At 48.4% G+C, this 22,139-nt stretch overlaps 1 protein-coding gene across 3 annotated transcripts in view; it reads left to right on the top strand.

Annotated features, from left to right (window-relative positions):
* JAZF1 (JAZF zinc finger 1) overlaps positions 1 to 22,139 on the top strand; it is a 350,707-nt gene that overhangs the window by 324,159 nt on the left and 4,409 nt on the right. For all 3 annotated transcript variants that reach the window (XM_060107773.1, XM_060107772.1, XM_060107771.1), the window contains exon 4: positions 18,008 to 18,177. In XM_060107773.1, the coding sequence (XP_059963756.1) occupies positions 18,008 to 18,177 (170 nt within the window). The remainder of the gene's footprint in view (positions 1 to 18,007; positions 18,178 to 22,139) is intronic.

Raw genomic sequence — 22,139 nt, 5'->3', positions numbered from 1 at the left:
TGTAGATGACATATGGCTTACGGGGCTTGCAAAGGGTGGTTGGTTTGCCTTTGGATAAAAAGTAACATTTTCCTTACAGAGCAAAACCAATGCAACAAAGAAGTAGTTAGTAGACCTGAGCTGAAAAATAGGAGGTTGGCTAAGGGTTGTAATAATCGCATTTACAAACATCACCCCCTTGGCACACGGGACTGACTGCCTCTCCAAGGTCCACCTTTATGCCTGTGCGCCGGGATGGATTTGAAAAATGGACCATCTAGATTTAGTGCTGGCCACAAATCAAACTCCAGACCATAATGGAGGGAGGAGGGTGGGGCTGTAAAGTTGTCCAGTGGCGTGAGAACTTAGAATTGAAAATTCTCACCTTCATCTTCCCTTCAGGACCAAACTTCTACCTTAACATTAGAGTGACAGTTGGAGAGAAGTGTTTTGACCTCCTACTCCTTAAATACTCGTGAAGCTGCATCTGTGTATACAGATCGTGGCTGGGGGCTACGTGGACTCAGTCAAAACTACCTAGGGAGCATCGCTAACTACCTGTAGTTTCCAGAAAAAGATAGCCATGGGTTTCCAGAACTTACTCTTTCAGCCTCACATTCTGAAAAGTAAACAGGCAGCTGGTGTGGGTAAACACAACCTTGAAGGACTGTGGGTGTCCACTGGGCGAACAAGTTTTAGACAGTGTAATGCGCAGTCTCTGTGAAGTGAGGGAGGTCTCTGTCCTCTGGCTTGCAAATGCTGGGTTTCCCATTTACTTGACCCAGGGAAGCCACTGACAGGACATCAGCTTGGGGAGGAGGTGTCCAGGACCTGGGTATCAGACTGCCCCTGCCTGTACCTTTGCTGAGTATGTGACCAGGGACAGGTCACCTCCCCAGGCCTCAGTGTTGTCCCCTGTAACAGGGGAGTTTGGCACAAAAGACCTGAGGTCCTTTCCAGCCTTGAAACGTTATCACTTTATGACCCAGTAATGACAACTTATAAAGGTCAAGCTTGAGTGTTTTAAAAATCAGTCGGGAGGTAAGTACAGACGGTGTGCTCAGGACTTGTAGGTGTAGGAGAGAAGCACAAAACTGAGTCCAGGCTCTCTTGGAACTTAAAACAGACCTGGAAGACATACATGAAAGGGGCAGGTAGAAACCACAGCAAAGGTGGAAGGGCAGGGCTGAGGGAGGTGTGAAGAGGAGCTAACAGGGGGGCCTTTTAAATGAGGCTACAGAGCTGGGACCAGCTCATGGAAGGCCTGGGAATAGGAGATGCAGAAATTCAAAATCAATTCTTCCTTCACTTTGCACAGAGTGTCAGATCTTGGTATAGAAATACCATTTCCTAACTATAAACATGAAGGAAATGGCAAAAGGACAGTGAGATGGTATCTTAGGTCACTGGGTTTCTATTTTTTGTTTTTTATGGACAAGGCCTTCTTCCTCCCACATGTTGGAAATGGTGGGTGGGGTGTCTTCCTGGCCTGCCCTGTCCCGGATCATTCTGGAAAACAGGCCAGAAGCAGCCCCTCAGCACCCACCCCCTCTGTGGAATTACCACACAAGGAGGCGACCCACATAGAAGCCCCCGCTGCAGTTTGATCATCTGTCTTGGAAACACGGGGGAGGAAGTGGGGAGGGGAAGGAGGAGGTCGATGCCACAGTGTTTGCGTCTCCGGGTTGGTGCCTTCAAGACACAGCTGTCTAACGTCTCAGAAATCTCTGGTCCGTCCTCATCCATTATAATAAAAATTCCCGTCTAGACTGGCCACAGGCAGTGCAGGCAGACACAATTCACGCACCTGATGATTTTGGAGTCCGATCTATAAATAAATCATCCATCACATTTCCATGTGAGCGTTTGGGCTGAGTGGGTGGGTCTTTTGTTATTTCTGTTGCAGCCTGTCTGGGGACCAAGAGGTGTAGTTTATTAGGCCAGGACTGTTCCTGTTTTCAGCCTTCAATAGATATCTAATGATAAACCCTTAGTCTTATTACTAAGCCGTGGGAAAACATCTTGTTTATCGCCATGTGGCATTTATATGGCATCGTTCTGTTAGGCATGACATACTTACTGTAAACACAGTGAGAGGAAGCAGCCTGCACATGTAGGATTTCCATCTAACAATGCCTGTGTCCAGGGAACCCTGAAGAGGGGCAAGGATGGAGGAGAGGAAGGAGCCCACCACCTCTATTTTGGACAAGGAGGGAAGAAGACGTGCTATCATGTGACCAGGTCTGTGATGAACTTGTTCTCTGCTGGGCGCCGTAAAAAGCCTTTTCCGTGTTCCGGCTCAGTTTGCACCACGGCTGTCAGGTAGATCCTGTTGCAGGTCTCATTGTTCAGGTGGGGTAACCGGGACTTGAAGGAGATGGGTATGTTCCCTAGGGTCTCACAACCAGGATTTGAATTTGGGCATCTGAGTCCAGGAACCATGCTTCTATCACTAGGCAGCCTCTCGTGGCCAGAGCTGATGCGTGTGAAAGTCACAGCAACAGGGAAAGCTCAAAGCCACTTCTGAAGTCAACTCTGACCAACTGAAAGGAAGCCAGCCTTCCGAGGACGTCTTTGTCACAGAACATCTGCCAGGATGGGCTAGGGCAGGGTAGCTGAGGGAGCCGGCTGCCAGGCCACAGCAAGCCACTCCACATTCTTGTCCAAGGTGAGAAAATCCAGGGAGGCTGACCAAGAACAGCACGTGGGGCAGGTAAATCTGGAGGCAGTGGCCAGGTGGCCAAAACACAGGCCAGAGCAAGCCAGGAGGGAGAGGCGTGAGAACGGGAACCAGCCCCACGTGGAACTTCGTAGCCGAGCCTGAGGACCACAGGGGCAGGAACCAACTATGGCCACGTGAAATTGGGCAACTTTGTGGACCTCTGCTGCTCCTGGGGTTCTGACACTGACCCTGGATTTTAAAAAAGCCACTGAGCAACATCCATCATCCTGGTTGGCTCTTTAATTTGTGAAATCATGTGTGTCTGCTCAGCCAATGAAAATACTAACTAACAACAGAGAGTGCTACGTGGCAGGTACTGGTTTAAGCACTTACACAGATATTGACTCACTGGATTCTCTGCTGTGGGTTCTTTGGCAAAGAGAAAGTTGAGTTGCCAGAAGTTACTGAGCGATTCAGTGAAGGAGACAGCCTTGGAATACAGGCTGTCAGGCCCCAAAGCATGCGCTCGTGGCCACGTGAGATATTGCCAAAGAAATAGAAATACAGGCGAAAGCATCGTCAAGGTCACTGGATGGTCACACTAAGACCTTGGACTTCAAGGCCTGCCGCTACACCAGGGCCCGGGAGAAGCTTGGTAACAATCATGTAGGGAATGAAAAGGACCACGAGCAGGAAAAGCCACGTTCTCCCCGTCTCACTCGAGCCATTACCCTCGTGCCTGGATGCAAAAAGTCAGACTCATTTTTATATCATGCTTGAGACAATCTCTGTGACCAGGAAATTCTTGGCCCTGCAGTTTCTCCCAGTTGCTTTGGTCGAGGTTTGTCACTCACGTGACGTTTCACCAGATTTAAACGCGGCCCTGATGATTATGAAGGCAGCCTGCTATGTGCAATATGTAAAAATGACATTCCCGGGGCTTTCAGGAAGCTGCCCTGTTAAGAAGCCAAATAGCCTTCTTAAATATCAGAAGTACTCTCATAAAACTCGTTTTTCATGTGGCCCTGGCTAAAGTTTCCACATGGGATGAAGTGTGAAACAAAGCTTTTATGGGAGATCGTCGAGATTTCTGTGAACTTACAGTGACTCCCATGACATTATTCCCCAGAGAAGAGACGTATTTTCTGTGGTGGCACATTTTCAGGTCCTCAGCTGGGTGTGGAAAGAGACGATGACTCTTGTTGCCCTAGAAACTGGTTTTTGCTGGCGGACCCTAGTTACTTCTTACCTTGATGATTGCATCATTTTTCTGGATATCCGTCCTCCTCCTCTTCCCAGCCCTCCCCTTTGAGCTTCCTCTTGGCATAAAAATGTCCATCCTGTCTGTCCATATAGCACATTAAATTTATAGTTAGAAAGGAAAACACCCTTCCAATACCCAGCCCTGGCAAGCGCCTCTGTATCGCAGCGAAGGCTGCACGTGTTTCAAAAGACAGTCCTCCGCTCCCACCGCTTCCAGAAGTCACATTATGGAGAGCAGGGCACTTCCCCACTGGAGGAGCCCATGGTGTGATGAGCTGTCGGGGGGCTCTTGTCACACTGCACACCTTGAAGGCGGAGAGACTGCTTGTCTCTCTCACCCCCGGGTCTCCAGTATTATGGGTGAATTAATGAAAAATAAGTTCAGGCTTTTATCCCTGAATGGGCAGTCTGTTTATTTCTGACAGCATTAGAAATCAGTATCCTCATCCATTGTATTAGAAATGCAAACTACAGGGCTTCCCTGGTGGCGCAGTGGTTGAGAGTCCGCCTGCCAATGCAGGGGACATGGGTTCGTGCCCTGGTCTGGGAGGATCCCATGTGCCACGGAGCGGCTGGGCCCGTGAGCCATGGCCGCTGAGCCTGCACGTCTGGAGCCTGTGCTCTGCAACGGGAGAGGCCACAACAGTGAGAAGCCCGCGTACTGCAAAAAAAAAAAAGCAAACTACATCTTAGGCATTTTTGTCCATGCATTTTAGACAGATGACTCTAACCAGATGATTTCTCGCTGGCTTTGTCCATACCTGGCCATCTCTTTCAAGTCTAGACAATTTTAAATTACTGATTAAAATAATAATACCATCCAGAGTTAATATAGTACAGAACTATGTGCCAGAAATTAAGCACTTTATACATATTAAATCATACAGTCTTCTCAACAGCCCCATGAAGTTAGCTCTAATATTTTTCCATTTTACCGATGAGGAAACGGAGGTGTAAAGAGGTGGAATAACAGGTCTAAGGGCACCAGGTGGTAACAGCAGAGCCAGAATCCTAATACAGGCACCTGCTCCCAAGTCCCTGAATTACCTGCCTTACACACAGCCTCTGGCCAGGGTTCAGCTGGTTTCTGTGGTTGTGCTAATCAGGTTTATTGGGAGATGGTGCTGTTGTGTGCGTGAGTCTCACAGATTGTGGTCCCTAATGGCGTCATCATTGTTCGTCTCATTTTATCATATACAAATTGTAGTGTGTATTAAATATGCATAATTACGAAGCACAAAATATGTATGTTACATACAGATACCTGTGTGCATTGTGTCACGTGATTCCATCCTTCCGGTGCACAGGGCCTCTGCCGTGGAGTCCCTTCATCCCCAAAAGACTGGCTGAGCCATGCTGGGTGCTGGGGTCTGCCGGGAGTTAGAACAGCCCAGCCTGAGGAACCCACCCTCTGATGGCAATCTCCCAGGAGACACGTGAGGGTGAAGGGCAAGACAAGTCTGCCAGCCGCCCTTGGACACACCCAGACCTCCCCCTTCCCGGCTCCCCTGCAGCTCCTTCCCAGCGCCCGGCAGGTGTGATTCTCTGGGTCCAGCCACTCACCCCTCACAGGCACCTGCTTGCTGGCCAGCCCTCCTTAGCTCCTTAGCTCAGCTGCAAGATTCGAAACTCTGAGAACCTATTCTGTTCAGCAACCTGATAATAGCTGGTAATAGAGTCCAGGGCACCCTGCAGGAACTTTGTAATTCAGCAGAAGGGCCCTGAACGACTTGGGGCCATTTCTTAGAGCAGATTTGCCCACTCCACAAACAAAGATTGGCTTCCCTGGAGAATATTAAAAAAAAAAAACGTGAATTGTCATGGTCCAAAAGGACACCTGAATCAGTGAAGAACTGTCTTCATACTTCCTCTCCATTATACGTGCCTGTCACTTTCACCGTGAGACCCTGTGTGTGCCCTCCTGGTGCCCCTGAGGTCTGCTTGCTGACAGCCTGCCTCCCCGATACATTGTAGGTTCCTGCTAGCTGACATGATGCCTTATTGACAGGCACCAAAAACGACCTTTCTCTTCTGTTTCAGCCTGTTCTATACCCTATTTAAATGTCGGTTAAAATTGTTTGATTTGTTTCCTCTGGATGAAATGTTGGTTCTTTTAGAAAGAAGTTCTATAAATGAGATGCTGGTGGTTAAAAATGGCTTTATGCTTTCTTCCTGTGACATGTGGTCAGAATGATTTTTACACTGAGACGCATACCTGAAACAAGTTTTACAAACACATCTCACACTCTGATGCTTTCTTTTTTTTTTTTTTTTTTGCTGTACGCGGGCCTCTCACTGCTGTGGCATCTCCCGTTGCGGAGTACAGGCTTCGGACGCGCAGGCTCAGCGGCCATGGCTCACGGGCCCAGCCGCTCCGCGGCATGTGGGATCTTCCCGGACCGGGGCACGAACCCGTGTCCCCTGCATCGGCAGGCGGACTCTCAACCACTGCGCCACCAGGGAAGCCCTCTTTTTATTTTTTTAAAAGCTGATTGTGCCCCACAAAAATGATTTCACGACCCACTTATGAGTCACAATTTGAAAACACTTCTGCATCGGAAGTAGGTCTTAAGAGTTGCCTGTTGCCACAGGAAACCTTTATGTTAAGTCTCCATGAATCTTGAGCAGCAACTGGAAGGCTCAGGGGAAAGGAGCCATTTTGATCTCCTCCAAAGGTAAAATAGTGGAGCTGATGAGGAGGGAGGAGAGGTGGGGACAGCGATGTCACTGAGATCCTCCCAGTACTGCAGGGACATTGTTGTTTCTCATTGCTCATGGTTTCCCTGAAAGATAGCCAAGACGTGGGAACAATAAAGGAGACACTATTTTCTTGTGCTTTGGGGGCACTTTCTTTCTCTTCTCACCAAGATGGAGAGCTGGGAAATTAGGTACCAAAACTCAGAGTTAGGAACAAGCTGCAGGCTTGACTCCAAGATGAGGTGAGAGAAGTAGAGGGATTCTTTGAAGCCTCAAGGAGAAAGAAGAAAAGGATTGAGGTATAATAAGAAAACATTGATGAGAAAGAGGCTCGTGTTTTCTGTTCATCTTTTTCTGCAAATGTGCCATATTCGAATACAGGATTTCTTACCCTTGCTCTCTGGAGTTGTTTTAAAACCTGAACACCCAGTTTTTAGAAGATGTTGATTTCCATAGCCTTGATCTTGACCTCCAATTAAATCATGAGCCGTGGAGTGAGAGCGACCTCTTCCCCACTTCCCTGACAGAGGAAGGTGCCAGGAGGAGAGTCGCAGCCTCGGAGCACAGCATAGCCCGTCAGTGACAACGGTCACATCACGGTGGCCAGGTGGCAGCCGGGCTGCGCTGTCCTGGCAGAGTGCCCGCTCCGGACCTGGCTGGTTTGGGGGTGACAGCCTCCACACCCCTCCAGCGCTCCTCTCATTGTGAGTGTACCAGCAGGAGTGTGGCTGCCTGTGACCATGTCGTCAACTCATGGTTCTCACTTCTGTGTCAAAAAAGTCAACCCAGAGGAAGGTCACTGGGGATTGGACTTCTGCATCTCATCTGCCATTAAGTGGCAGAACCTGGATGTCAGAAATACGACTGCGTGTGCATCTCCACTATGCCTTCATCACTTGCAGTGTCCACGGGTAACGATGTCACGTGGTTGGAAAGCAGTGACCTGGGTGTCAGGAGGCCTGTGTCATCCTTGCCTTTCATTTGTCTCTTCAGCAAATACACACTGAGTGACTCTTGTGTGACAGGTACTCTCCAGGCCACCAGAAATTCAGTGATGTGGAGCTTCTATTCTAGTGGGGAGGAAAGATAACGATGAAAACAAGATCGCTTAGGAAGTTAGATGTGCTGTGAGGAAGGTACCCACCTGGGGAGGAGGCTGTGCCCGGAGGTGGATGGGCTACTTCAGTAGGTGGGTAGGTGGGGCAGGCCAGTGGGCCAGCCTCTTGGAGGAGCTGCCGTCCGAACTGAGACCTGGATGTGCTGAGGAGGAGCCAACCAGAAAAGCTGGGAGAAGAGTGTCCAAGGAGAGGGAAGCACAGGAAAAGGCCCTGCAGGGTCACAAGCTCAGCGTTTTGCAGACACCCAGCCTCTAATTCAGAATATGGAGAGCGTTGTCATTGACCGGCTCCCAGCGCGGTGGACCGAAGGCAAACAAGCATCAGGAAAGAGAAGGAAGGAAAATGACAGGCTCGGGCAGTAGCCACATTGCAGAGAAAATCTATCTCAGCCTTTATTTTGAGTAACATTTGAATGGATTTGTTAAGGTTAGAGTTAAGTTGGGAATGTCAGTTGTGAGCTCATGGCCACAAGGAGTAGTCTGTACAGCCCCATCCCTCCGGAGACTCAGCGGCAGTGGCCCCTGTCAGCTGCCCTTATGATGATGATGATGATGCTGAGGAGAGGAGGAGGATGCAGGTGAGAAAGATGACAACAGCCAAATAGCCTATGGCTGTGGTGTTTATTAATTGCAAGGACAACAAAAATGTGATCCTAGTCTGCTACATGGCCTGGTGTCATAAGAATGCAAACATTGAATAACAATGAAATCAAATATTATAATGAAATTCTGCTAGGAGGAGGGGGAGGATGGAAGGGGGCTTGGGAAATACGTGAAAGATCAGAATCCTTATCTTGTGTAGGGAGGTCAATAGATACCCCAAAACTGAACATCAGAAAATAGCAATAGAGGCATGCTATTTAGCAATGGGGAGTAAATCCAGGTAAAAGACTTATCACTGGTTGCCGTGGGGGAGTGGAGAGGGGGAATGGGCAGGACAGAGAACTCCTCTTTTCATTATAGCCTCATAGATCTATCTTTTTTACTGCATACAATGATGGCTTTGATTAAAGAGAAGAAATTTTTCATTAAAAAATGATAATAGAGGGACTTCCCTGGCGATCCAGTGGTTAAAACTCCACGCTTCCACTGCAGGGGGCACGGCTTCGATCCCTGGTCAGGGAACTAGGATCCCACATGCTGCAAGGGGCCTTCTGCGGGCCAAGTTAGTATGATTAATTAATCATACTATTAATTACCATTAATAGTGATTAATTAATTAAATCGGTGGTGATTAATTAATTGGTAATTAATTGAATTGGTGAAAATCATTGAGTCCCAAATGATACTTAACATGGGGAAATTAATATAAAGTATGCCCAAAAGTAGCTATTAATACAAGGACAGTGAAAATAATAGCGTGCATTTATATTTCTGTAAATTTTGCTACAGCAAAATTGGGAGTGTCGGCATAGGTAGGGGTTGTGTTGAAGTTGATGTCTGTCTGTAAAATATAGGTGTTCTTTTTCCCCACCTCCGTTAGCAGATTGGCAGGGAATTGTGAGTAAGCCTTATAGTTGCAGGAAAAGTAGCAACTGGGGCAGGAGTAGTAGGAAAGACCAGCTAACACCGTGGTCCCAAACGAGTGGGAAGAGGTCCTGAGTGGGAGTGGCTTGGCAGATGGGGGAAGGAGCCTGGCCGGCAGGGAATGCCTGGTCCCCCGGGAGGTGAGTTCTCCAACAGGCCTGGGAATTATACTGAGGACGTCATGTGGCAAGAAAGACGGGGGGCTTTAAAAATCCTGTTGTGGGGCCTCCCTGGTGGCGCAGTGGTTAAGAGTCCGCCTGCCGATGCAGGGGATACGGGTTCGTGCCCCGGTCTGGGAGGATCCCATATGCCGCGGAGCGGCTGGGCCCGTGAGCCATGGCCGCTGGGCCTGCGCATCCGGAGCCTGTGCTCCGCAACGGGAGAGGCCACAACAGTGAGAGGCCCGCATACCGCAAAAAGAAAAAAAAAAAAAAAAAATCCTGTTGTGGAACAAGCAAACCTTGAGTAAAGAAGCCCTAGGCATCCAGCCCAGGAAATTCAGACTCACTCTTGCATCATCTTGCCCTGATGGTCCTCGCCAACGGTCAGTTGGTCAATAACTTGGAACCCGTATCTCCCAGTGGCCAACATCAGCTCCTGTTTCTTTTAGTCACCAGATTCTTGTACCCCAAGAAGGCCAAACCTAAGGATGGAAATAATGAAGAAATAAATCTGTAAGGCCAACTTGTGTAACAGGTTAAATGTAGGTTTTGTGGTCACTGTGATCATTTGTATGATTTGTCTGTTTTTAAGATATTAAGCTTATCTACTTAAATGGTAAATTGGCATCATTTTGTTGAAATGTGTAGAATCTAAGTTTGTAACCAACACTTAAATGTCTAAGTGCAGTCTATTTTTAGATAATGTTTTTATTTATTTAATAGCATCTGAATATTTAGAAATGTTTGTTAGATCGGTTTATAGGTGTAAAAATTTAGCACTAAACCAAATACAACTGACTATTGAAAACCGGCGTGTGTGCGCGCGGGGATGGTGCTAGAGGCGCTAACTCTCCACGCAGTCAAAAATCTGAGTAAAATTTAGTTGGCCCTTCATATCCACAGTTCCTCCATATCCATGGATTCAACTAGCCAAGGATCATATGGTACTAAGTATTTACTATTGAAAAAATATCTGCATGTAAGTGGACCCGTGAAGTTCAAACCCATGTTGTTCAAGGGTCAACTGCATAAGTAGTTGTTAAGTTTTCTTATAAAAAAAAAAACGTCCTCCAGATAGTAAAGATCCAAGCAACTATGATATGGAGAAAGGTCACGACAGGGCGTGGGGCTGCTCCTTGCTGTGGGAAGCCATTGGAGAGTTTTAAGCAGGCAACTGAGATCATCTAATTTTCTTTGTTTAAGACTGTAGGAGGCCAAGAGTAGAGACTGTAATCTTGGCTCCCTTTCTACCACTAGGGTCTGTGAAGTGTATTCCCTCATTCATTCATTCAACAAACACATGTCTGTTGGCTCCTTAAGTGCAAGCACTGCCCTGGGCACTGTGGTCATTACCAAAGGTAATGACCAAGAGCCTCCTAATACATTAGGAAGTGTTTAGCCCTGTGAGGGAGGCATTACTTCTCACTTGGAGAACCAGGACCAGTTCCACAGTTAAGGAGAGGGGAGAATGACATTCTAGGAATGAGCGGAGACCAGGAGCTAGGAGGTCAAGAAGTTTTGAGACTTGGTGATGGTCCCCAGAGGCAACAGTGTGTCTCCCGTCGAAATCACACATTGCCAGTTCATTTAGATTGTTGTTGCTTCAGCTCGTATAAAGTGGGTCAATACCAATGAAAGCTAATCTATAATGATAAGTCTGTAAGGCAGAAAGGCAACTCTTTGCTAATGTCCTTGCCAGAGTTTGACACCCCAGGAGAGTTTGACACCCCAGGAGAGTTTGAATTTGCTGTCACTGCAGTTATCACTTTTGCATGAATATTAATGATCTGTGTGGAAAGAAAAATGTGGCATATTGGGTTTCTAGAAAAGGTTGACTTATTTTTCTCTATCTGTGTGTCACTCTGTTTATAAATACAAAGAACGAGAACCCTATAGGCACTAAAATAGGTCGGGGCCATGTTCACAGAGTAAAGAGGTGAGCAGAGGACAGAGGTGGTGGGTAGAAGCTGGAGGCCGTGAACAAGGTTAGAAATGGCCCTTGTGGCAAGTGAGGGTGAGCTTGACGGAGACGCTCAGCTGGCTCCTGGGCCATGAAGTGGGCTCGTGCAGGTAGGTGGATACGGATGTACGTGTGTACACGGACTCTGGACCCCCTTGTCTTTTCATGTGATTCATGAAACCAGCTCTGATTTTTACTTCCTTGGCCGACAACCAGGAGGAATCTTCCGGCAGTCCTGTAGAATCTTTTATAGTCCTGCCCTATGAAATCCTACCTACTAGGTTTGCTCATTTCCCACACTGAAATGCTGGCATGAGCTCTTGGGCCCACCCAAAGGCACTTCCCTTAGCCACTGTCCTGCCTGCCTCAGGCCCCCATGATGGGGACTGTGCAGCCGTGGAGGATGACAGTGGAAAATTCAACCTGAGAAAAATTAGTGCCTGCCAGTTCCTACCTGTGACCGTGCAAGGTGAAGTGACATTTTCTTGTAGAAACTCTAACCTTGGTGAAAGTCATTTTTAAATTGCTTAGTGACTAAGACTAAGGAGAGCCTGAAAAAAATCAACTCATGGAGCTTTTCTTTGGAACACTGGACGGCCACCACCCAGGAGGGCAGGGCCCACCCCTGCCCGACTGTACGGGGCTAGCCCTGTGCTTCCAACACGCTCACACACCCGCTCCACATGTGGCTGGGACTCCCTCCTCCCCAGCACTTCCAGGGCTTTGCTCTGTGTGTCAAATCTTTATCTCCCTCGATCAGGGATATTCCATTTGAAAATAAATCAAAGATGCACAGACTTTGAAACTGAAGACCCAAGTACCAGTCCAGTCTGCCTGTATCTAGCTGGATGACCTTGGACACGTCCCTCACCTCCTGAACCTCAGGTTCCATGGAAAACACCTGTCCCCATGCCAGGCTCACAGGAGCCACCCCACCACTTAAATGGCAGAGGGATCTCCCAACCCCTTCTGCTTCCAGAAATGCATGTGTAAAGCAAAATTTGCTCGCTCTTAGGCAGCTACCATTTTTATTAAAAAAAAAAATCCAAGTTGGGACTTCCCTGGTGGCGCAGTGGTTAAGAATCCACCTGCCAATGCAGGGGACATGGGTTCGAGCCCCGGTCCGGGAAGATCCCACATGCCGCGGAGCAACTAAGCCCATGCGCCACAACTACTGAGCCCATGCTCCACAACAAGAGAAGCCACTGCAATGAGAAGCCCGCGCACTGCAACTAGAGAAAGCCCATGCGCAGCAACGAAGACCCAACGCCGCCAAAAAAAAAAAAAAAAAAATTCAAGTAGGCACAGGTCAGGTTAGATGGAGAAATCAGTGCCAGAATTTAAGTAGCAAATGATTTAAAGCAAAAGGAGGCCAGATCAAAGAAAACAGGCATTTTGGCTATCATGCCTTTGTGCATTCCTCAAATCTTCATATTGTGCCCATTAGTGCAGTAAAAATAACAGGGCTTACGGGAGAACTGAGGTTGGGCAGAGCCTCAAAGCTATGGGACTTTGTAACCAGAGCATCAGCAAAAACTGTAACCATCCTAACAAAATAATTGCTTGGCTGAATCCCCATGATAAATGCCCCCTGGCAGTTCATCCAGCATCCCAGCCCTCTGTCCTTTGTGTCCTTGAGATGCAGATCTTTGAAGGTGTTCTCTCTTCTAAGAGAACAAGTTCATCCCAATTAGAAATCTGACCCAGTCAGTCAATCTTTGTTTTAAAATACAAGGGCAATGTCTTTATAGTTTGTGTCCCTGTGCTGACAGCCTGCCCAGGTGCCACAACCCAGAGGAAAGGGTGGCATTTCTAGAAGCCACAGAACCAGCCACCGTCGCTCTAAAGAAGCCACGTCCATGGCGTTTTCATCTGCTTTTCTTAATTAAGGCCTTCAGGCTTTCTCTTTAGTTGTGAGAATGCTCTCCTCTGGACTCTTCAAGACGGTCAGTGTGGGGAGGAGGTGTTGGCCTAGAGCAAGTTTTCTGTTTTGTGTTTGAGCGCTTGTCCCTTTCAGTTGCCAGGGCTTAGGGTTGACTTGTAGGAAGGAAAGGGTGGGAGGTGGAGAGAAGAGGGGAGAGATGAAGATGAACCGGTAACTCACCACAGTGTACGTAGTGTTTCCCTGCTAGAATCGCCAGTCCGTAGCCCTGGAGAAAGGGAGCCCGCCCGGATAGACTGTGGAGCACCTCTCCTTCTAGTTGCAAAATTCCCACTCACCAACTCAATGTTCCCCAAGCCTGCTTGCTAGGAGGACACCTGCCAGCCTGTCCCCAGACACCTGTTCTGAGCCCCAGGGGGATAAATTTCTTCTTGTGACTCCCATGCTTTCCTCCCACCTCCCTGCCCCAGTTACTTACAACTACAGGTAGGGTGTTTGGGGGTCTTTTTCCTCTTTTACACAGAGGAAATACTTTTTATAATTTTTCTCTTCAGAAACTGATGTGGCAGTTAACATTTCATGGATTCTGGGTGATGGGCACTCAGCACTAGAAGCTTGAATTGATTCCCAATCCTCCCTCTGTCTGGCGGCTGGAGCCCAGCACCCACTCTGATAGGCTGACAGGGTGGGGCTCACACGGGGCCTCAGAGATCACCCATTAACTCAAGATCAGGGTGAATGAATGAGCGTATCCATTCCTTAACACCCCATACCTCTCCCCTGGAACAATCCAAAGGCTCATCATATCTGACAACCTCAAAGCTGGCTATGATGGGGCCCGTTTGACCCCTCCAGCTGGCCTGGAGGGCAGTGGGCTCCAAAGTGGGGGCACCAGACAATCTATGAGGTGGAGGAAAGAGATATGTAATCTTTACACTTACTAAGGGAAATATTTCTCATATTAATATATATATTTATTAAACTATTTCATCCTCATCCTTTTATTTGCATATCTGTTTTATATAGTGATATTTAGTACATGTATGTCATTTATAAACAGTATATTCACACACGCTCCCCCTCAGGGGGGCAGTGCCCACAATTTCTTATTGACCGGGATGTAGGAGAGGATCGAAAAGCTGGGAGACCCCTGCTAGGAGAGTCGGGCTTGCTCCATCCTGCTTTCCCTAAATGGGGGGCAGGGGGCGGAATTCCCTAGCAGAGGGCTGGCAAGTGCTGCAGATCCCTTCGTTCAGAAGTTAGTTTTGGGATGGCAGGTGAAGCAGAGATTGAAAATGAACCAGGTTGGGGTTGACTTTTCTCCTTCGAAAGGCATGAGGACATGAATAAAACAAAGCAGAGAGGGTTGGCCCACATGTTTCTAAAGTAAAGCCATAACTCCTTTCAGGTTAGCATTTCCTAGGGTTCAAAGATGTGTGAAAAGAGAGAGCAGTAGGTTTCGGGGCCTCGGATGTTTTCTTCAGGGCACGGCAGGCCCTGCTGGCAAGGTTTCCAGACATGAGCACCAAGTGGATGCCAGCGTCTGAGCTTGTGTGGCTTTCCGGGACAATAGCAACCCCTGTACCTGCAGGATGCCCTCTGGCTGCAGGACACGCCTCACAGCTGGTGACATTTCTCCTGTTTGATGGTAGCACTTGGGGTACAGGAACACAAGCAACAGTAGACCCCCCCACTCCTGTTTTTAAAAAGTGAGTACCCTCAAGAGAAAGCGAGGGAACAGTGGATGAAGTAAACTGCTCACGTGACCTTTTGCCTGTTGATTTACCAAATGCTTCTTTAATGCTCACCATGTATCATTGTTCTAAATACTTTTAAAAACAGGAACTCAGTTGCTCCTCACAGCAACCTTACGAGGTAGTAGTGTTATCAGCCCATTTTACAGACGAGGACTCTACAACTCAGAGAGGTGACTTCGCTTGCCTGGGGTCACACAGTTTGTCGGTGGCAGCACCAGGGCTCACATGGGCTCCCAGCCTGGGCTCCCAGCTTGGCCCCTGTAGATGCATCTGCACGAACAGTCCTCAGCCAGCACAGCACCTCTCTTGTTATGGAATCCCTCTTGTATTTTTTCTGGTGGAGATGCCCAAACCTATCAGAATTATCTTATTTTTTGTTCGGTTTTGCAACAGGCCTTTCTAAAAATAGTATTATTTTACATGTAATATTATAAATAGTATTATTACAAAAATAGTATTATACTGTCTTCTGTTTTTTTTGAGCACTTACTATGTGCAGGTCCTCCTGTGCCAGGTGCTTTATAAACATTAATTCTAATCCTTAAACTGTAAGGAAGAGATTTTTTCTCCCATTTCACAGAAGAGAAAGTAGAGGCCAAGTAGGTTGGTCACTCAGCTGACAGTGTCTAGCCAAGGCATGAACCCACGGTTGGGCCTTGCTCGGCTTTGTTATAGGACAGAACTAAGTAGAAACAGATCCTTCTCGATCCCCATCCAGGGGAGATAGTTTCACAAAGCACCCAAAGGACCTTGTGGTGTGCCGATGACGAGGATGTGTGTGTGGGGGGGGCCCAGTTTTGTATGCCTGTTGTCCCTGTGCTGGCTTTCACTCGCAGAGGCATCCTGACACGGACAGTAGATCATGTGGTCCTCCTACCTGCCCCACTTGGGACTGGATGCTGCATGGTTTCCAGGCGAGTGTGTCCACAGCATGAACCCCCCAGGCCTAGGCCTGGCCCCTTTTGATCCCGAAGAGTTTTGAAGTTTTATCTTCTGCTGGGCTTCATTAAGCCCTCTGGTTGGTCTGAGGCTTTCACCCTGCCCCCAGTTGTAAACGTTGTGCCATTCTTGGTATTCAGGTTAACGAATTAGCTCAATTAGATGGGTAAATTAGTCATTCTCACTTTCTCAAGTCCTGGTGGAAGAGCTTTGCGAAATAGTATTTATAGTTTTCTAACAAGCAGTTTAAAGGACACCAGCATGTGGCATTTGTTTAAGAGTAAAACGTCCTAAACGGTGCCCTACTTAGAAACAGGTTTCCAGATTTGCTCCGTGGACCGAGGGACGCGGCAGAGCAGTACCCCTGTGCTGTGTCCTACGAGCGCTTCCCAGCTGGGTCTCTTGTCTCTGGGGGCTCCAGCCAAGTGCAGCGGGGCTTACTGAAACCCACACTGAATTCCAGAGTTTCTAAACAGGCTTCAAAGCAGGCTGCTTTGAATTCTGAGTGGTAGATGGTGGAGGCCCAGTGACACGGAGGTTGAGAGAGACACACCCCACCCCACCCCCAGAGAGCTGCCGGCACTGGAGGCCGGGAGGCAACGTGCGAAACGGTGACTCCCTTACTAGCTAATTGAGGATGCGTCAGCTCTTGAGCCTCACAGGGCTTATTTCCTCACGTGTACGTGACACCCCACCTCACAGGGTCACCAGAGGATTAAATGAGCTGATGCAGCCAGTGTGCCTGAACCATACGAGGCACTCGTTCACCTTGAGGTCCCTTCCTTCCTTCCTGGATCCTTTTAAGTGTTCGCCTCAGATGCTGGCGTCCTTGTTCCTGGCTCAACTGGCTCTTCAAACAACCTTATTAATGCCTATTAAAATGAAACCCAATAAAAGTGCCAATATCTGGTGTTGAAATAATTGATGTAGCAGGGGGAGCCCATGCAGCACCCAGGCAGGCCCCGGGTGCAATTTAGCCTCACACCTGGGGGATGAATTTCACAACTGTAATTGCTACCATATAATTCTTATTGATGTTGTTCTATAATTTCTATTTATTCCACGGGGCTTGTAAATGCATTAGGACTTGTCAACATATTATTTTACACTGTTTATGATCTGTAGAATTATGTCCTTCAGGGTTATATTGTGCAAAAGCTCCAAATAAACGGCTGTGGACCTCGTTAAAAAAAGAGCAAAGAGGGGCTGCTTGTTGAAGTGGTTCTCCATCCCTGCCGTCCTGGGCAGAAGTCAGCAGAACAGATTTTTAATTCAGTTCTGAGCAGAGCTCTTAACCAGGATGCAAGGGAATCCCCTCGTCTGTCTGAGCTGTCTGCTGCGATGGCTCAGCCCTCCCTCCCAGGGAGGGTTTTGTGTAGCTGAAAGGCAGGGGCTATTCCCTGAGGACAGGTGCGGTAGGGAATCATTTGGTCTTCCTCGAGCTGGACCTGCATTCTGATGATGATGGTGACATTGTGCCCTCAGAGCTCTGGGCATTTCTGTCCCCCTGCTCCCTAGCTTGGGATAACACCCTTTTAGTTCTAAATTTCTTCATGGTCTTCCCAGCTCAGCTTATAAAGAAAAAGATCTGAAATTAATTCCCACCGAAGTGTAAATACCTAGTAAGTGTAAAATGTAACCCCCTCCTACAGATTTTTGTATTTACCATGCCAGTAAAGCATAAAACTAAGGGGACAGAATTCTGTCCATTGTAATGTCAGGCATATCGTGTGTGTGCATGTGTGTGTGTGTTGGGGCAAGGGTGTGTCTGTCGTAGTTGGTTATTTTTGGTTTTAGCCTTCCCAGCACCTTTGCAGTCAATCACCTTTGCCGCAGAATACTGAGTCCAAGTTCTTGCACAGCTCATTCCTCGCCATGAATCGCTGGGAAGACCTTTCCCCGGTCTCTCCCGTGGGAAAGCAGATATGCTGCCCCCGGGACTGTCCTGGGGACTAGATGCACTTGCAGCCCCTTGGTTCCTGGACGCTCTCTCCCAGGGCAGCAGGAGCCGCCGCCGTGCGGGGCGTCCTGACAGCCCTTGTGTTTCTCCTCTGGCCCCACAGGCAGCGAGTACGACGAGGAGGAGGTGGATTACGAGGAGTCGGACAGCGACGAGTCCTGGACCACAGAGAGCGCCATCAGCTCCGAGGCCATCCTCAGCTCCATGTGCATGAACGGCGGCGAGGAGAAGCCCTTCGCCTGCCCGGTTCCCGGATGTAAGAAGAGGTACAAGGTAAGAGAAGTGCCACCTCGCTTGGCCTAACTGCAAGGAAAACGGCAAGTCCCATGTCAGTAGAGTCTGAGGAGAGGTGCTTCCCTCTTCTGCGCCGATCGGCTGTGTGGCCCCCCGGAAAGCCGGGCCTGGGCCCAGGTTGCCCTCAGGTCAGTGCTGTCCCTGGTTTCTGGCCGTTGGGTGTGTTTTCCCCTTCACTGACCTGTGTGGGAGCGGTACGTCAAAAGGGAGTTTTTTGGTGGGAGAATCATGTCTTTGATATTCTTGAGGTTCATGTCAGACCAGTCAGAATATCAAATGCGTCACCTGTTTATTTGCCGAACACCTTCCGCAGTGGTCGGCTCCGCAGACGGCTCACAGAGCCCTTTTGGAAAACGCTGCAGGGTATTTGCTTCCAGCTGAGGAAGCCCTTGCTTGAAAGGAGTTCAGGAGAAAAGGGGCTTTGGTATCTTTCTCACCAAACCCGCCCGCTCTAGCTTCGATGAACTCTCTGTAGGCGGCGTAGAGCCTGTGTCTCTCGGGCCTGCCTCTGGGTGTCAGGGCAGCTGGGGGCGCCGAATTCTCTACTAAGAAGACTCAAAGAGCCAGAACAGTGAGAACACCCACAGCCCTCAAGTGTGGGTCCAGAGGGCGTGTGTCGAAAAACAAATCTGCAAACTTTCCCATGAGGTGTTAGCCGCTCTTTAAAATCCAACTGTGAGATAGAAATGTAAAAATCAAAACCATACCTGGTGCATTTGACGAGATGCTACTTTCCCCAGCAGACTGACTGTTTTTAAAGAAAGGCTTGAAAAATGTGTGGCAGCGTAAGCACTTCCCGTATCACTCCCTCTTCAGTAGGTCTCTGAACACTAAAAAAATCTATTTCAATACTTTTTATACCTGCTTCTGATATAAAAGCATGAAACCCAAATGTATCACAGGTAAGTGGCCCAAGATTTCACCTGGTCTATATACTGTTAAATTTTTATCATGGGAAGCACAGATGCGCTTTGTTTAAACTACAGTGAAAACCCCAGGATGGAGATGTGAGGTCCCATCAGGGTGTCCTGACGCGCTATCTGGGTATCCCAGGTGCACATGTACATTCCTCTGGATCAGAAGGCGGCGTGGAAGTGGGCGCAGGGGTGAGAAAGCAACAAAATTGTTATCTCAGGAGCCCAGGGAATCATTCGACAAGCTAGTTTGTCCAGAGGACAGCTCTGCTTGCAGAAAGAGATTTTCCCCTTCTTTCTCAGTGGAGAAAGCTGGACAGGGATGCTGTCCTTGTACCCTGCCTGCCTCCAGATGCGCCTTCTCTCCACGCTTCATGAGAGCTGGTCCTCTGTGCCCTGCCGTCTTGCTGCCTTCTCTCAAGGGTCCAAACACTGTCTAAAGGATGTCTTGCACATCAGTGACGTTAAAAGAGGGAGCAAAGTAACGACCCAGATTGCAGCTGACCGAAAAAAAACGAAAAAGCTGGTGGGGGGTGGGCTATAAGCTACACCCTTTATGATGAGGCCTTCTCTCTTTCCCACCTCTCTTTCATTCCTTTTTTACATCCTTTCCCCTGGTCATTTTTATTTTCTTGTCATTATTCTTTGACTTCTATTTTTCTTGAGTTTCCAGCAGTTTCCTCTCCTGCAGTTTGTCTGTGTCTAGGTTGGTGGGGCCTTTGTGGAGTGTTGTTTCTCCATCTGAGGCCAAAAGAAAATTGCATGAACCTTGGGCTGCGGAGGCTGCCTGCTTTAGTACCGCTAACTGGCGAATGACATGGGTGGCAATTAGTGGTCCTGATTTCCATGAGGGAAGTGTGAGTTTCCTTTTCTGGGCCAGAGTGCCACATAATGGTGCATGGGACAGGAACAAATGCATAACTGCTTCTCCTAACCAAGTGCTTGAGATGAGTGGTCATATTCCCTAAAGTTTTAGTCTAACTCTTTCTGCTGGCAAGTTACTGGCCGCAGGGTGTACCAGGTGTTCTCTGGTATAATCATCTCATCTTATTTACTGCGTGATTGTTGGCGTGGGTGTTGGTGAGTGGAGGGCGTAATGAGCTTGGTGTGCCGTGGAGTCGGGCAGAATCCACAGCTGCTGCCATCTTGTTCATTCCCAGGGCTGACTTCACACGTGTCTCATTCCCTGCCCCCGTCGGCAGGGAGTCTCTCACCCATGAGTCTCTTGGGCACTGACTGAGGATCAGATCTTCTCACCATTTCATTGGCAGTTGCAGAACTGGGAGAAGATGAGCATCTAGCTCCCCAGACTTCATACAGAGGAGGGCAAGGGGCAGGGCCCAGCAGTACAGCTAGGTCTGCGAGTTGTTTCCCGTGTTAATTCTTCTGCCTAGAATGCCCCCCTTCCCCTCCGCTCTCCTTCAGTACCTCATTTTCTTTCTTTTTCTAATTAATTAATTAATCTATTTATTTATTTATTTTTGGCTGCATTGGGTCTTCGTTGCTGCACACAGGCTCTCTCTAGTTGCAGCGAGCGGAGGATACTCTTCATTGCGGTGCGCGGGCTTCTCATTGCGGTGGCTTCTCTTGTTGCGGAGCACGGGCTCTAGGCACGCAGGTAGTTGTGGCACGCAGGGCTCAGTAGTTGGGGCTTGCGGGCTCTAGAGCGCAGGCTCAGTAGTTGTGGCGCACAGGCTTAGTTGCTTAGTTGCTCCGCGGCATGTGGGATCTTCCCGGACCAGGGCTCGAACCCATGTCCCCTGCATTGGCAGACAGATTTTTTTTTCTTTTTTGTGGTATGCGGGCCTCTCACTGTTGTGGCCTCTCCCATCACGGAGCACAGGCTCCAGACGCGCAGGCTCAGCGGCCATGGCTCACCGGCCCAGCCGCTCTGCAGCATGTGGGATCTTCCCAGACCGGGGCACGAACTCGCATCCCCTGCATCGGCAGGTGCACTCCCAACCACTGCGCCACCAGGGAAGCCCTGGCAGGCAGATTCTTAACCACTGTCCCACCAGGAAAGTCCTGAACGTCAGTTTTATTTAAAACCTGAGTACTGAATAAGACAGTAGTTATCAAGTTCTCAGCATGAGGAGAAGTTCTCACTATAGTGACCTTCCTTGCCCTATTGGAGCTTAATTCCCTTTCCCCCTTTCAGAGACCACAGGATTTATTAAGCATTTCATTTTCAAGTTACCTGACATTATTTATTTTTGTTATTGCTAATATTTTTGAAAGACCAAACTCATTTCAGGGTCTCTGCAATTCGGAGTTTCAGTGAAGCTTTTTAAGCTCAAGTCTTAGAAAGTGAAGTTCCCATTGCTGTCTGTGAATGAACAGATGCGGGAACTCTTACGTCTGATTAGAGCTTGTACTAACATTTGTGATAAGCTGTCCCATGACACTTGTGGACATTTTAAATCACAGCAACAAAGAAAAAGAGATGGTAAGGTAGTTTATTGTAGGCTCTTTGGCCAACCCTGGAAATGCCATGTGTTTCCACACGTGCAACTGGCTTCCTAATTTTTCCAGAGTAATAAAGCTGACGTGTGTCAGTCCCACAGCCACGCACAACACAGTGTTGACATTCCAGCTGGGAACTGACCACGGAACCTGTTGGCATCAACTCAACCCTGGGCGTGTCCTTCCCCTGGTGAACTCCAGATCTGGTTTCATGTCAGAGTGGCTTCCGGGGGCTTTGGCAATTTCTGGTTTCAAACCTTCCCTCACCTGAGGGAAAACACAAAAAACTCGGGCCTGGATGGAATATCTAAGACCTGGTCCTGTTGGAGTTGCTATATGTGTTTTTGTTTGTTGTTCAAATGTTTATTATTTTTGGTTTCCTCTCTTTTCTGACAAGGTGTGAGTGGCACTGGGGCACAGGGGTAGCTGGATTTATAATGATCCATCTTGCAACAAGTTCCCTGTGAAAGCGAGGACATGAAATGTTTTAGTAACCCTTCATCCACAGGAATGTTTGTTACCCTTCATTCACTGAGGTACTGTGACTATCTGTTGAGCTAATAA

The sequence above is a fragment of the Mesoplodon densirostris genome, chromosome 9 (assembly GCF_025265405.1).
Source record: "Mesoplodon densirostris isolate mMesDen1 chromosome 9, mMesDen1 primary haplotype, whole genome shotgun sequence".
NCBI classification, from domain to species: domain Eukaryota; kingdom Metazoa; phylum Chordata; class Mammalia; order Artiodactyla; family Ziphiidae; genus Mesoplodon; species Mesoplodon densirostris.
This window is presented reverse-complemented; position numbering and strand designations above follow the sequence as displayed.